Source organism: Temnothorax americanus, unplaced genomic scaffold, assembly GCF_048541705.1.
Source record: "Temnothorax americanus isolate GAGA-0224 unplaced genomic scaffold, ASM4854170v1 Scaffold92, whole genome shotgun sequence".
Lineage (NCBI taxonomy): Eukaryota > Metazoa > Arthropoda > Insecta > Hymenoptera > Formicidae > Temnothorax > Temnothorax americanus.
Window position 1 is genome coordinate 257,230 of NW_027509815.1, and position 16,785 is coordinate 274,014.

Genomic DNA, 16,785 nt, shown 5'->3' on the forward strand with positions numbered 1-16,785 from the left:
ATGTGGACCTTGGCCGCGGGGGGACTGGCAGGCCGGATGCGGAGATTGTACACCGCATGCCTGAAGGCAGGCCGGTTCCCCACAAGGTGGAAGAGAGCCAGCTTGGTTCTCCTACCCAAGGTGGGGAAACCAGAGGATTCCCCGTCTGGGTATCGGCCCGTGTGCCTGCTGGACGAGGCAGGGAAGGTGTTCGAGCGAATCATCGCGGAGCGCCTCGTCCAGCATCTCTCCCGGAGAGGAAAAGGAGGATTGTCCGAGGACCAGTTTGGCTTTCGTGCGGGCAGATCGACGGTCGACGCGATTAAACGCGTCTTAACCCGCACGGAGGCTGAGATCGAGGGGGGGAGGGTAGTGATGGGCGTTTCCTTCGACGTGAAGAACGCCTTTAACTTCCTCCCCTGGCCGGTATTGGGAGAGGCCTTGTTGAGGTTCGGGTTCCCCGCATATCTGATACGGATGGTCCTCGACTACTTTCGGGGGAGAGAATGGTCTACGTGTACCGAGACGGAATTCGGAGGACTAGGTTAATGGGGTGCGGGGTGCCCCAGGGATCAGTCCTGGGGCCCCTGCTCTGGATAATAGGATACGACCTGGTCCTCAGAACGCCCCTCCCCTTGAGGTGCTGGCTCTCGGGATACGCCGATGACGTATACCTGGGAGTCAGCGGGGAGGGGTGGGAGGAACTTACCAGACTGGCTGAGGTGGCAGCCGCATGTGTGGTGCGCATGATAAGAAGACTGGGCCTGGAGGTGGCCCCGCAGAAGACGGAGGTAACAAGGTTCTACGATAAAAAGCGGGGCCATATACCTCCTCCGGAGAGACTTAGCCTCCGCGTCGAGGGAGTCGACGTCCCAACCTCCCCCCACCAGAAATATCTGGGTACGTTCCAAAACTCTACTCTGAGTAGCAGGGTTAACCCTACGCCGTTCCAAAACGCGAAGTAAGTAACTATATGGGCGGAGCCTATTCGTTCCAAAAGTGAGAGTAAAGTAACCCTGGAGTTAACTCTATGAACCCTGCTTCCGAGGTGGGTTAGGAGAGTAAACTCTACTAAATTTAAATATAAACGCGGGATCTTAGAACATAATAAGCGCAATTGTCTCTATACACCGCGAAAACGTTGGTCGTTGCTGTGATAAGTAAGTAAGAAGTCAAATATTAAAAAACATATTAGATAAAGTATTTTATATATCACATACAATAAATAAGCATATTAATTTTTTTTGTAATGGTTTTTTGGTCTGTTTTAGGATAAAGAGTTATTTTAAAAAAAAGTAAGATTTATTAGGTTAGGTTAGGTTAAGGTTAACTTTCAATCCTAAAACATTGTTGAAGTATCAGTATCATACACACATATATACAAATAATATTATAAATTTATATTATCGTTTACAGAGAATAAAATAGGCAAAATAGATCTCACAGAAAAGCAGTACATAATCGAAGGTGTAATATACAACATTACGACAACATCCGAGATGCATAAAAGAATACGAAATGGTAAGTTAAGTATAGTAGAGTATTTCATTAAACTAATTTTACTAACTAATTTTTGAACTATTTTTGTCTTTGTCTAAAAATGTACTAAAAATGTAATTAAGTATTTCTTGTTGTAGATCATGATTTTGCATTACAATATGTACGTGATAATATGCATACTTCATCCCATTCATCCCAATTGGATATCCAGTCTGAATCTGCTATAGAAAATAATTCCAATATTGAAAATATTCCAACTTCTGAGAGTGATGCAAATAATGGTAAAATTAATAAATATATTAATTAAACTAAAATATCTCGCATATACACACACACACACACATACAGAGTTTTATATATACACATAATACAATACACATACACATAAGTTATTATTATTGATATTTATTTTTTGTTATAGCTACAATGGAACATTCAGGTACATGGCAAAATTCAGCTATTAAGCTTCTTTTCTGTCTATACAAGGATCATCTTACCTGTACGAATCAGGTGTCCCCAGTAACCATATAGTGGCTAATAATTGCACTCTCGGTGATATGAAAGGTCTTCCCGTTCTACGTTTTGACAACATTAATCCAAATTTATTTTCCAATAATTGAAAACAGTTAGGTGTCATACGAAAATGTTCCTTAAATTGATGTGTTGTAAATCTGGGTACTACATCATTTACATAACCTTCTATGCGAACACCCTTTTTTCGTTTTCCTCTTAATCGAGAAAATTGCATCATGTATAATATCTCCATCTCACTCTCACTTTCACTACTACTTGCATCTAGGTTTAATACATTTTTCATTATTATTTCATTTAATGCAATGTTTAATAAAACAGCTCGTTGAGCTCGTTGAGCTTCCATTGTATTCGTTACTAATACTACTTTTTCACGTTCCAAATCGTTCAACCAGAGTAACTTACTCTGGGCTTACTCTCTCCCCACTACCTTGGGTTCTTTAGAGTTGACGGAGTAGAGTTTTGGAACGTACCCCTGGGAGTGTGGTTGGACGGTCAGAGGAGTTTCGGTGAGCACGTTGCCCGAGTCACGGAAAAGGCGGTCGGGGCGGCTAATGCCCTGGCCCGAATCCTGCCTAACATCGGTGGGGCTAGCGGGCATGTGCGACGTCTATACGTGGCGGCGGTCCAGTCCGTACTGCTTTATGCAGCACCGATATGGTGGCGCAAGGTGGGGAATACCACCCGCCTCAGGAAGAAAATGGCGGCGGCCCAGAGGAGAATTCTCCTGAAAGCCGCAAGGGCATATAGGACTGTCAGCCACGTGGCGGCGGGCATCCTTTCCGGGACCCCCCCGCTGCATCTGGTCGCGGAGGGTTACGCACAGATGTACGATCGAACAAAGGCCATCAAGGCCAACTCGGGGGTGGTCACGGAGAGGGCAAGGGGACTACTGAGACTCCAGATCGCGCAATCTGTAACAGCAAGATGGAAGAAGTATTTGCTGGATCCAGGACTTCCGAGTGGCAGGCTGCGCGAGGCCGTCCAGCCAATACTGGAGGATTGGGTGGAACGCAGGAAAAAAGGATCTACGTTCCACACGTCGCAGGTGTTGTCCGGTCATGGGTGCTTCGGGCAATACCTGGGACGGATCGGGAAAGAGCGCACCACACGCTGCCATCATTGCCCGGAGGATGTAGACACGGCGCAACACACGTTGGAGAGCTGTCCAGCGTGGGCAGAAGAGCGCCGTGTCCTCCGGGCGGAGATGGGCGAGGACCTCTCCCTCCCGGCTGTCCTACGAGCAGTAGCCGCGGAGGGCGAGGCAGACAGAAAATGGAGGGTGTTCGTCTCCTTCTGCGGCAACGTAATGCGGCAGAAGGAGACGAGCGAAAGGATTAGGAGGGGAGAGATCGACCCCCCCTCTCCGCACGACAGCAGCGAGGGCGAGGGGGGACCACCTCCGCCCCCGCCAATCAGACGGAGACGGAGACAAGGAGGTACGAGGGGCATGGGTGCCCAGGCGGCTGCTATTGATGGAGTGCAATGACGGCCGCACAGGAGCAAGCACATCAGGAGAAGGGTGAAGAGAGGGAGGCGGCGATGTGATGAGGATGAGGAGGGGCGGCGATGGGCGGGCGATCTTCCCCTCTTAAGAGGGGGGACCGACCCGCTCACCGCTGCGGAGGTCTTAGGACAGAAAGGAGGCGCGGCGTCCCGCGAGGGGCTTGGGCGGATCCCTCAAGGGGGTTCCGCCACGGGCGCTCCTCGCGGGACGCGACGGGGGGTGGGGGGAGGCCGGGTCCTCTGGGGTGGCAACACTCCTGGGGTCTCGGTTCTTCCTCCCCCTGCTCTTCACGGGAGGGCGCGAGGGAGGGAGGAGCCCTCCGCTGTGGCGGTGGCTACTCCTCCCTTCCTCGCCCGGGGGCGGGCGCGTGGCCGGGGACTGCCACGCGTCCGTGCGCAAGCAACTCCGGAAGGGGGGGGGTGACGGATGGGAGCGATGTTCCCCCATCCGCCACGAGTTAGTTAGGTCTAATTGGACACGGTGTGGGGAGGCTTGCGGATGATTCTTTTGCATACCCAGGGCCCCTCCTAAATAGCGCCGAGAGGAACATGGTTGGTTAGGTTTAGTGGGTAGGCAACGGGTCCGGACTTTATCAAATCCGGCCCGTTGAATCCCACACTCCCTCTACCCCGCCCCGGGGGTGGAGGGGTCTTCCCCCCTTCGAGGGGGCTGCTGGGCCACATACCGAGCTTGCTCGGGAACCCAGCAGTGGAAGATTCCCCCAACCTTAAAAAAAAAAAAAAAAAAAGGGTTAAATAAATACTGCACATTGTAATAAATTTGTAGTACAAAGAATGGAATTACAATAAAGTAGTGAATAATCCTGTTTATATATCCGGAATTCACGGATTCTATCAGTTTGAATCGGTCAGTCAATCCGTTTAAATCATTATAATTTCGTGATTTCAGGGTTCACGAAATCATAATAACAATTTAAACGACTGACTAAGACTGATTCAAACCGATAGAAAACGAGTGCAATTACATCCTTGAGAACGAATCCGTTTCAATCGTTTCCAATCGGTTTAATCGTTATATAACGATTCAAACCGATAAAAACCGATTAAAATTACATTGTTGAATACTAATCCGTTTCAATCAGTTTTTCTTTAAATTTTTTGGAGTGAAATTTTCACTCTTATCATGGAGTTACTGACCAGTTCACTCAAAAAGAGTGAATATTCGCTCCAATAGAGTAAATTTATTCACTCTAAGGTAAAAAGAGTAAAGTTTCACTCTGATTTTTAAAGTGAAGTCGTTAGAGTGAAGTTGTCACTCCAAACTTCAGTGAACTTGAAGTGAAATCGCCTTCCCTCTTCCCGCTTCCCGCGTGTTTAGTTGTTCCCGTGTAGAAATTTGTTAGAGATGGCCTTACATAACATAAGGCCCCGATTATTTACGAATATATTTACGAACACAAAATTTCATAATGATCCAGCACTGGTTTCTGACATTCACCCGACATTAAAAAATTCTATTATATTATATATCCAATTCAATTTATTACTCTTTTTAAACTAAATTTGTTTTTTAAGATAATTTTTGAAAAATTTTATATTTGCGCTGGGGTTGTGATATATGTAGACTATATATAACGTTTACATCAAATTAAGAAGTAGTCTACCACGTAAGACAGTTAGCTCACGATGCAGAGGTCCCGAGTTCGAATCCCACCAAGGTAAGTGTTTTTCAAATACGAGAAAATATTTATAATCATAGACTGCATCTTAAGAAACAAATTTAGTTAAAAAATAGTAATAAAATTTTAAAATAAATAATTTTTTTTATCATAACGATTTAAACCGATAAGAACCGATTGAAATTACATCTTTGAATACCAATCCGTTCCAATCGTTTTCAATCAGTGTAATTGTTATAAAATTATAACAATTCAAATCGATAGAATCCGATTAAAATTACATCCTTGAATACCAATCCGTTTCAATCGTTTTCAGTCGGTGTAATCGTTATAAATTTGTGATTTCCGGATCAAGAATCCAGATTCATGCGGATTCAAAATTTTTAATCGGATTCAATCGGTCATTTTTAGCAGGGATGGTCAAATTAGAAGTAGAGTATGGTTTCATCATTCTTCTTGTTAATGGAAAAGCAGCATCTCCTATGAAAAATCCTGGTAAGCTAATATCAGTACCAGGAAGTTTGGCATTATCTTTTGGCAAATTTAACTGGTCATTTTTTATGCTTTGACCAATAATTGAAGCGTCAAATATTCCACCATCGCTATTTCCTCCGTAGGCTCCAATGTCTACTAATTGAAATCTATATAGATGATCACAAATAACCAATAACACTATACTAAAATATTTTTTATAATTAAAGTAGCAACTGCCAGAATTTGGTGGGCACTTTATTCTAATATGCTTCCCGTCTATTGCTCCAAAACAGTTTGGCATTTGCCATCTGTCCCAAAATCCATCAACTATTAATTTCCACTCTTCTTGTGTTGGGACTGTCAAATACAAAGGGCTCAAAACGTTAGAAAGCACATAGCAGACTTCTTTTATTATATTTCTTACAGTAGACTGACCTACACGGAAGGAGAATGCGATGGAACTTATACAGTTCCCAGTCACAAGATATCTGTAAACAGTGTAAACCCATACAATTATTGTATGTATGTACATTTACAGTATTGAAATACAATATAGTAGAATAATGAATATTTGATAAGTAAATTATTTTTAATGTACTAAATTTCAAAAATCTTTAATTTTGTTACACATATAAGTTTAATCACGCTAATATAAATAAATACAATATTACAAGTTACATTAAAGCAATAACTAGTCTTTCTTGAGGCGCTAGAGCTCTCTGGCTCTTCTTGGTGAGGTGAGGCTTTGTTAACTGTACCAACTGGTCAAAGTGAGAAAATGTCATTCTACTGTACTCAAAAAACATACGTTTATCTTTCGACTTCTTCAGTTCATGAAATAAATTATTATACTCTCCTTGATGTTCTCGATTTTTATTAATAGGTCTAACGTGCCATCGCCTGTTAACCCACCTCTTATGTTTTTTTCTTTGTTTTATGTAAAATAATTGCAGTTACACATAGTAAGAAAGATGCGAGTAACTGTTTCTGTTTTAACTTCATATTTTGTCTGAAATTGCACAATAACGCAATATATATATGTATAAAGGCGGTAAGGATCTCACCGTAAGGTTATACAAAAACTCAATCAAACTATTATGTATTTAGATAGAATATTTAAATTCTTTTCGACTTTACTGAACGTACAGATTTTTCACTGCCGTTTGCTACCACCAATCAATCGCAAAGCTCCTTCGCACATTCCGTATTTTTTGTATGATGGGCCAGATGATCACCAACTATATTCAAACTCGTCAAAATACTCCTGTAACCATATATGTAATAAAAAAACTTTATTTTAAAATTTAGTTTAAAGTGTTGTAAGCAGTGTTATCTTACAATCCACAGATCCGTTTGTCTTTATCTCTTATCTTTTTCTTATCTTTTTCTATAGAATCTCGTAAATTTCATTTTTATTGTGTACACTTGTTCCTCTAATCCATGAATGATCATTGAACTTTTTCTTGTAGCACCCTCATAAGTGGAGCCTAAAATAATCACTCTAATATAATCTTTTTCATATTTTAGCAAAAAGTCAGTAATATTACCTTATTTTAGTTACACCATTATTAGGTATTTAGCAAGTCAAATTCTACATTATGTAACTCGAGAAAGCAAACTCGTACTGTGTTATTCTTGTTAGACCGTCTTCCAACTCTTCCAACAAACGTAATTTGTCCAATAAATGACTGAATGCACGCGGTATAATTCCAGTGCTTTGTCCTATCCTATACGTATAAAAAAAATCCAATTTATACAAGCTTACTTGATATTTATATTATTACTACTTATAACCCAAGCAGCATTTTTCGGTTATCTTTCCGACTAAGGACTACTTTTCTACTAATCACAACGTTGTAAGCGGTTCAAGAAAGTTATAAAATGTAACTTATAATTACTAACGTTTTTTGGACGTTGTCTAAACGTAAAAATTACGACGTGCTTTTTTTATCACTTTCCCAACGTCAAATTCGAAACAGTTTAAGTCCTATTACCCGACGTTAAGATATTTAACGTTCGCCTGACGTTATACTCTGCACTACACTTTTCGAGCGACTTCAATACGTAATTCCCAACGTAAACCAACGTTTTGTTATCAAACGTTGTAAAACGCTAACGTTGTAAAACGTCGCCTGTGGTCATTTCTGACTGACGTTAAGAAATCGCGAGAAATGGTAACAAATTCTGCCTAAATGAATGTAGAGCAGATTACTGCTGCATCAAGCGGGCATCGTCGACGGCAATTCGCAGCGTCGTGCGTGAGCTACGAAGACTATGCGACGAATGTTGACGATCCACGGCCGAACCGGTCTATCTCATCTCACGCGGTTATCGTCGCGTCGTCGGGAAACAACGCGCGCGCGCCGCGCGATTCACAGCTCGAGAGCGCGTTCGCTCGGCTGCACGGCTTTGGTTAAGATATACGACTCATTCGCAAATCTAGTATAGAATTTTTAACTAATTGATACTTTATCGACATGTTAAGTCAGTTTGGCGACCTTGTTAAGACTTTTAGTCAATATAGGTATGTACAATTTTGCCTACAGTGGTATACTACTTTTAGTTTGGAAAAGTCTGAAAAAGTTAATTATTTTATACGAGAAGACAAATTTTAGTAGAATTTATCGCACCTTTTACTACGTAAAGTTTGATATAATGTGGAACGCTGACTTCGCCATTTTCATTCCTCAAAGAGGAAGGCAAATAATCCGCCATTTTCCAGTATATTTAGATTTATATTTTTTAATGCACTTTATTAACAATTTAAAGCATTTATATAATATCTGTTGTTAAGGTTTTGACAACATATTTATCTTAAAAGTAATTTTGATGAAAAAAAATTAAAATCTACACTTTGGAAAATTTTAGTTATTTATTAGAATATTTAGTAAATTGGAATATTTTAGAAAGGATTCGTCTAATTTCGACTTATCATTTCCACATTTATCAATAAAGTGAGTTTTGTTATACAATTTCAGTGCTGGGTTCGTGTATTTATGGCAAAATTACAATAGTATCAAAGACTGCGCAAACTATATTTTTCCTATAAAGCCATTTTATTTGTGCCAAATTGATAAGTACGTATTATGATACATTTATTACACCAATACCGTCATATGGTTTGAATGGAAGCACGAAAACTACACCTAAAATGTACGTTGTGAAAAAATAACCTCAGGTCTAGCAGAGTGTACAAAATCAAAGTTTACATACCAACGTTAAAACTGGTGAAAAAAATGTAACCTCAATTTAACTTATATAAGTCGGATTCCAACGTTGGTACAACCTAAATTTGATTCCCCAAATTAGTGCAAAAGAGGGTTGAAACGACGTAGCGAAAACGTTGGATACCAACGTTAAGGGTCGACAGGAGTCACGGCCGAACTCCGAATTGATGTTGGAGACCTCGCGCGGTGACAATACGAAACTTCGTTTCAGTGTCGCCAACGTCGAGAAACTAACTTCTGGTTTTATGTGTGAATACGCACACACACCATTGAACTGCTCACGCGGACGCACGGTAGAAAGACATATGCTAAGACTGCGGCGTTGCCGCGTCTGTGCGGCGTTGCCGCGTGCTCCCCGCTTTAGCAATACGGCCTGAAAAATGCTTTCTGGCCGTCCGTAGCAGAAGGCAGTAACGTACCAAGGCCAACAAGCACCCGCTTTAGATAAATTTTGTTTTGCTGATGTATTTAGAAAATTTACAATAAACTAGAATGATTCATCAAAATGTTTTTATATCAGCGGTGCACACGTACTTTTGTTGTTAAAATTTTGCAGCAAATATTGAGATTCTGATGTATTAAAAAATTAGATGGATAATAATGTTGATAAACATTCCTTTTTTTTATGTTATAAAACTTTATTTTAACATTATACAAAATTATTTCACAATAAGTTTTATTTCTGTAATATTATATGTAAGTTATATATATATATATATATATATATATATATATAATATCACATATGTCACAATTATACATATTATTATGAGAACACTTTGCAATAAGTATGTATGTATGTATGTATGTAATAAAAAAGTCATTATTTTATTTTATATATATATATATATATATATATATATATACAATCATGCAAGTATTTGCGACAATTTTTCGTCAAATAATGTTTAAAATAATTTTATTACAAAACTACGCAATTAGGCAGTTCTGTATTGAAAAAAATGAGAAGAAAAATAAAATAATGACTTTTTTACTTGCTATAGTTTCTATATAGTCACTCTTTCAAATACGACAATATCAGAAATGTTAAATAAATGAGAATTAAACATATTATTACGAGAACACTTTGCAATAAGTATGTGTATATATATATGACATATATGTCATATATATATATATATATATATGACATATATGTGATATAACACTTACATATAATATATTACAGAAATAAAACTTATTGTGAAATATTTTCGTATAATATGAAATAAAGTTTTATAACATTAAAAAAAAGAACAAAAAACGGAGTGTTTAATTAACATTATTATCCATCTAATTTTTAAATACATCAGGCTCTCAATAATTGCTGCAAAATTTTAACAACAAAAGTACATGTGCACCGCTGATATAAAATTATTTTGATAAATCATTCTAGTTTATTGTGGATTTTCTAAATACATCAGCAAAACACAAAATTCATCTAGGTTTTCATTTATGTCTTGCATGTATGTTGAGATAAGTACTGCACCTCTCTGGCCACCTTCTAATGCATAGAGCATACAGTCTTATCCAATATAATACCGACTTTATTTTGGTATACTATTTAATATCTTATTGATGTTTACTGTGATTTTCTATTATTAAATTTTATAATTTTGTAATTTTTATTTATAACTCATATTTACCTATAATATATAAAATAGATATTATTTTCAAGTTACATCATATTTTAATCACAGAGATTATGACAGATATATTTATAGCATTATTTACTTTAATCTTACCATTGATAATAATGCCAAGGAGTTTGGTGTTGAAAATTTATAATTACTTCGACTGTATATATAATTGTATATAAAATTGTATATAAAATCATTTTGACAATAAATCATTCAAGTTTATTGTAGATTTTCTAAATATATTAGCAAAACACCAAATTCATCTATGTTTTCATTCATATTTTCTGCATAACTATAATTATAATGTATGTAAAGAGTTACTGCATTTCTTGCACTTCTAATAATTTTTTTCCTTGTAATATAAATAATGAATGATGTATAACATAATTCATTTTATTTGTATGAAAATAAATAAGCAAGCAACAAAAAAAACGAAAAAAATTATTAGGAACTATATAGGAGATGGATTATAATGCATTCAATGTACAAATCTGGATGGATGTCGTTCTACAAATTTTTAATGCAAATCAAGGACCTATTAAAGGATTCAAATCCATGTTAATTGCCAGTATGAAATCTACACATGTGTCACAAGATTTTGGGACGTATATAGAAAAAGCAGTGACCAAAGCTACTAAATTTGCATCCAGACATTTAAAAAAAATTGAGCTTACTAATAAGAATGGATAAGCGATTATACTTGTTAAAAATTATTATATTATTAGCACAAGAAATACATATAATTGTAATAAAATCATATTTTTATCTCTATCTTTATATAAATGAATGTATGTGTTTGTCCGCTATGCAAATTTACAGTTTTGAAATTAAATCAACCTAATTTGGTATACTATTTTATGATACTCTAACTTAGACCGTAGACATATTTTGAGAACCGCATCATTACCGATTTTTTGGGATATCGGTTCTAAAATATTTATAATGTCTGTCTGTCTGTCTGACTTACCTACTGCGAACTACTCATTTATTAATGGACCGATTTACTGGAAACTGGTGCCAAAATTTGTCTAACTTTTCGGAAATAATGTACTAATATATAACATTCTTACGGTGGTGTGTACGTATGTTTGGACGTTACATTTATATATTTTATGTATTTGTCAAAAATAAAGAAATATAATAAATAATATAATATAAATTATGTCACTCTTGGTCGTGTTTCGAAACTGCCAGTACTAAAAATCTATAGGTCACGTCACATGTATTACAGATTTTCAGCACTGGCAGTCAATTTCGGAACACAGCTCTACGGCCTGTATTACAATATATTGTACAAAATGTTTAAAATAGTGTCATTGGTAAAGAGGAAAATAAATTATTATTTGACGAGGTATTCAACGTACGTTGAATGTATACGGACGTAATGTACGTATTTCATGTTAGTTTTTCAAGATAAAAACGGGTTTTGAATGGCAGTTCTTTAAAACGTTGTTTTTTTAAACAGCTGTACATAATTTTGCACAAAATTGTACTTTTAAGTACGACATTCCTATAGAATGTTTCCCTTGGCAAAATCAAACAACTTTTTCTATTTTAAATTGTGTAAAAAATGTAGAAGAAATATATATATATTATTATTTCATTAAATACATATATGTATATATGTGTATTTAATCCGTGGTTATAAATTAAGTTTTATATCTGTTTTTTTTTGTAATAACATTATTTATATCGATTTTGATTTTATTATAACATATTTCTTTTATTAATTTCAAAAATTGGCTGTAGTCGTAATAGTTTGGATGATTTCTGAAATATTTTTGCTATAAACCAGGTAGCAGACAGTCGTCATAATGACGTGATTTTTACGTCATTTTATGACGTATGTTACGTCATTTATTCCTAGAGTTTAACGTAAAAATGACGTATTTTACACGGTCCTAAGTCACATCCCAAAGACGTCATTTTCTGACGTTTTATTGACGGCAAAAATGGGTTCAATGTACGACATACCGGTTTCTAGAAATGTTTTTTATGAAATTAAAATTTTAAAACTTGAAAATTTTGTCTACTTGATAAACGTTTATAAAAATATGTTTTTTTTCTTTATTTAAGAAAAAAAAAGTTTTTTAACTGTTTCGTTACATGCCATGTGCATATAGACGCTCTCTCAAGGCGGTCACCCACCCATCCTAGTACAGTACCGCGTCGGAGTCGCTTGACTTCGATGATCCAGTGGACAGTGACGATCTTCTCACCCTGATGCTTTCTTATTAACTGTACTTATCTATAAAACAGGTACATCTTTAAAGTGTTCAAAAATCTTGTAATGATATCTTCTTGATAGTTATAACACTGCATGAAGTAGTTGTCATAAAACTATAATTACACACGCAACTAGATCCACTTATACCATAAATTCACCACGTCAATCATAAAATTACGAAACACTTTATAAATGTAGGAATATTCCTGTGAAAAATACTGTGAAAAATATGCCATTTTTACGTTAAACTTTAGGAATAAATGACGTAACATGCGTCATAAAATAACGTAAAAATCACGTCATTATGACGACTGTCTGCTACCTGGGTAGTCACGTAAACGTCTATATAATGTCATTTTACAAAGTCTTTTTGACGTATTAAAACATGACGTTAAATATACGTCACTTAATCGACGAATGACGTTACTGACCAATTATGACCAAATATTGACGTCAAAATGACGAGTGCTTGCTACCTGGAATATTATTATTTTCAGTATTATAATAAATAAAACATGTGCATTTTTTTCCGATTAAACACTAGAAATACCAAAAGCTATTTTCAACCGTTTCTATTTTTTAATATCCTGTTTTTTATTGTAAAAGTAGAAAATGTAGATTATAATAAAAAAATTATTCGATGTTTTTAACATAATTAATGTAACATTACTTTTAAAAATTGAAACGGTAGAAAATTATTTGATATTTCTAGTGTAAAGGTTACTTTAGACAATCTAATATAATTCACGTCAGAAGAATTATATAATTCTATTTGTTATGTTTTGTATTTTGTAATCTAGAGAACATTTGAAGATGTATAATTAATGTATGTATGTATACATATGTCTGTATCTGTATATATTTTTTTACATGTACCTCTAATTTTTTGAATGTTTTTTTATACATGCAATTTTGTCGCAAACTGTCGTGAATTATAAATCGTGTAAATTAAAACTAATACTCTTTTAATATCTTTTCTTTTTCTATGTTGTGTCCTGTATATTTTTGTCTATCCTTTTATATTTTTTTTATGTCTATCCTTTATACCAATTCTATGTCTCTCTCTATCTTTCTCTTTCTTTGTTCTATTTGTATTCGTAGGAAATGTAAAGAATTGTTTTCTTTAATATTAAAGAAAACAATTTTTACATTTTCTCTTGACGGAAAAGACCACCACCTTCTCGCGGTTTCCGTTGAGCAACAATATGTACGTTGTCCATGCATTTATTTGAGAACAATTACAATAAATTTATCATATTGTTGCACAAATAATTTATTCCTTTTTTAAATTTTATATTACATGTATTTGCCATTAGCAAAGTAATTATACTATCAAAACAATATTTCTAAAACAAACAATATATAATTTAATGTTTTATTTCACTTTTCTTGTGTTAACAATAATTTATTTTCTACATTAATAACATGATTTTTTTTAGAAGAAAGCGTACATATTGGCCAAGAGTGGATTTCTATTATTTACGCTTTTTCTGTTTTTTATTTCTTATATACAGTTTATTTTCAAAATAAAGATAATATAGTTTTATTAGATATTATTTATGTAATTGATCAATTTTACTAACATTTTTTGTTATTAGTTTCATTACTTTTAAATAAGAGACACACGATAGTGTTTCACGCTTAGTGTGGGAAGGGATATTTTATTGTCATATGCAATGTCATAATATATATTTTATTCATAATCAACATCAGAAGGGAAACGCGAGACATAACAGACGAGTCAAGTCAGCCGACGCGCTAACGCATATGAACGCATACGCCGACTTTCGGACCGGCTATGGCTATGGCTATGCTTATGTATGCGCTCTTCTACCCGCCCGAAGCTGGCCGAGCCGCGCCGAGTCGCCGGTCGCCGCCGAGCGCCCAGCGCACACGTACACGGCTCCGTCAGCTGTGTGCGTGTCCCCACCAGGCGCGCAGGCAGCGGGCAAACAGCACCATTGGCACCTCTGAACACAGCCCTTGTCAGTATGTTACCACGGAAATTCCCCATAAGCTGCTCTTACTAGTGAGAATCGTTTGTCCCAAAGTTTAGCCTAATTACGTAATGAATCTCATTAAAATTAGGCTCATTTTAATCAGTAAGATCAGCCGCAAGCTGGTACAGAGCCGGATTTTGCATTTTGGCTCTTAAAAATTTATTATAAATAAAATACGGACTCGCAGCTGACCCAACCTGACCCGTGTCTAGCTGCGCGTTTCCCCACATTTATTATAAATTTTATTTCGATCCTTTTTCCAAAATCCGGCTCTGTACCAGTTTGCGGCTGATCTTACTGATTAAAACGAGCATAAGTAAAATGAGATTCGTTAATTAATTAGACTAAACTTTGGGAAAAACGAATCCGTAATTCCCGACCGGCCGACAGAGGTCTCCACTCTTACTCCTGTCGACCCTTAAGATTGTAAATTAAAACGGTCTTAATTATAAGATTCGACTATGAATACTATAATATAAAATCATATCCTATTGCTGTATAATATATATTACATTTTAAAAACACAGTTTTATAATTTATATAGTTTTTTAGTATATATAAGTATATACATATATATATATATATATATATATATATATATATACATATAATTTAGTAAACAATTGTATATATAAAATTATAATTATATTTTAAAAATGAATTCAAGCTGTTTCTTTTAGAATGTTTTAGAAAGAAGGATTAAAAAATGCGTTACACGCGTATTGTTTGCAATTTTTAATAATTATATAACTACTCTTGAATCATGTATCATCTTTACAGAATTTAAATCCACAGAATTTAACATTAATATAAAATAATTTATATTTCAGATTATTCAAAAATAAAAATTATTTATTTTATAAACTATAAATAAACTACCATATTAAATATATATAAAATATGTCTTTTGATATGCCAACAGAGCATGCTGCGTTTCTGCAGCGTTTCTGCCATCATAGTGTACTCGCAGACAAGTTTGATTTCTGCTGACAATCTGTTGTTACACTATGATAGCAAAGTTATGCGCAATCTCGGTGTGCACTCTGCTGACACATTGTGCCAGCATGCAATGTTTGAAATTTGCTTTATTTATACTGATAAACTCTGCTCAATTTTTGCCGCATTTCTGTTGTTACATCGTGACGCACATGGTGCTTAATTTTTGCTGCGTTTCTGACAGCATTAACTGAAACGGCATAACTTGCTAGAATATTGACAGCATTCTGTTGATATAACATGCTATACATAAATCGCAAAAACGTGCTCTGTCACATTTTGCTATCTGAGTAACTAACGTTTGTAGCGACTTTATCAGTGGTCCCCTTACGAATAACGAGAGTTACCTGTGCGATCTTTTACTTTACGTGAAAGTGACTCCATAGAGGAGGAATACCGCCCTTCGGGTGAAAACTCGGAAATATATTTCCATCGAATGTATTCTCCAATCGTCCTTCCTTCTTTAGTAATGGCGGATGCCTTTTCCTTGTATACGGCAATGGCCAATATTTTTCCAGTGTCGGTAGTCGCCTTTCCTTACGTCGTGTTGCCGTATTTAATGTATTCGTCGTTGTAATTACAATTGAGTATGACTTGAAACGATTGATTTAACAACTCAATATCCTTTTTACAAAGGATAGTAGAAACGGGTAAAATACACGACTCGATAAACGCGACTTTTTTGGACGAAAGATGTGAATATATAATCACGATCGTGAACGGAGAATATTGATACAATGACGATCGTTGCTACGCAAGCTCGATACTTCCGTAACGAACGCGGAAGTCAGGTATCGCAGCGCCATACGGACGCGGAAACCAAGTATTGCAGCGCCTTTGCGTGCGAAACATACGCACTACCAATGTTACTAGACCCGTGTATTAGTCTCTATAGAGTGTTTACGGAATCAGTTACTTACTGGCGAATACCATAGATGGCAACACGCCATTTTTCATTCGTCGATAAATCGCTGTGTTTTCAACATAAAGGAGTGCGTTCGAAAATAGGTTCGGCTGGTGTTGGGAAAAATAATAAAGTTGGCAGTATTGAGAATTCCCAACACT

At 36.3% G+C, this 16,785-nt stretch overlaps 2 protein-coding genes and 1 long non-coding RNA gene across 9 annotated transcripts in view; 2 read left to right on the forward strand and 1 right to left on the reverse strand.

Moving 5' to 3' along the window:
- The window catches only part of LOC143908348 (uncharacterized), a 256,163-nt gene that overhangs the window by 32,893 nt on the left and 206,485 nt on the right, over window positions 1-16,785 (forward strand). The window lies entirely within an intron of this gene.
- On the forward strand, window positions 846-2,353 carry LOC143908352 (uncharacterized). Of its 2 annotated transcripts, XR_013260115.1 has the most exons (4): window positions 846-1,139; window positions 1,396-1,500; window positions 1,617-1,760; window positions 1,901-2,353. It is a non-coding gene; the product is annotated as an uncharacterized LOC143908352 (long non-coding RNA). The 2 variants fall into 2 exon arrangements; XR_013260114.1 differs by having other exon boundaries at window positions 846-1,500.
- LOC143908349 (uncharacterized) lies at window positions 1,865-16,509 on the reverse strand. 6 transcript variants are annotated; one of them, XM_077425981.1, is made up of 7 exons: window positions 16,068-16,509; window positions 8,844-8,916; window positions 7,178-7,357; window positions 6,969-7,117; window positions 6,777-6,894; window positions 6,309-6,639; window positions 1,865-6,118 (listed from the first exon to the last, which is right to left on the reverse strand). In XM_077425981.1, the coding sequence occupies exons 6-7, from the start codon at window positions 6,434-6,436 to the stop codon at window positions 5,521-5,523; spliced, it is 726 nt and encodes a 241-aa protein (XP_077282107.1). In that variant the 5' UTR covers window positions 6,437-6,639; window positions 6,777-6,894; window positions 6,969-7,117; window positions 7,178-7,357; window positions 8,844-8,916; window positions 16,068-16,509; the 3' UTR covers window positions 1,865-5,520. The 6 variants fall into 6 exon arrangements, 3 of the variants coding, with proteins under 3 accessions (XP_077282107.1, XP_077282109.1, XP_077282106.1); XM_077425983.1 differs by lacking the exon at window positions 8,844-8,916 and having other exon boundaries at window positions 7,256-7,357; XM_077425980.1 differs by lacking the exon at window positions 8,844-8,916 and having other exon boundaries at window positions 16,068-16,507.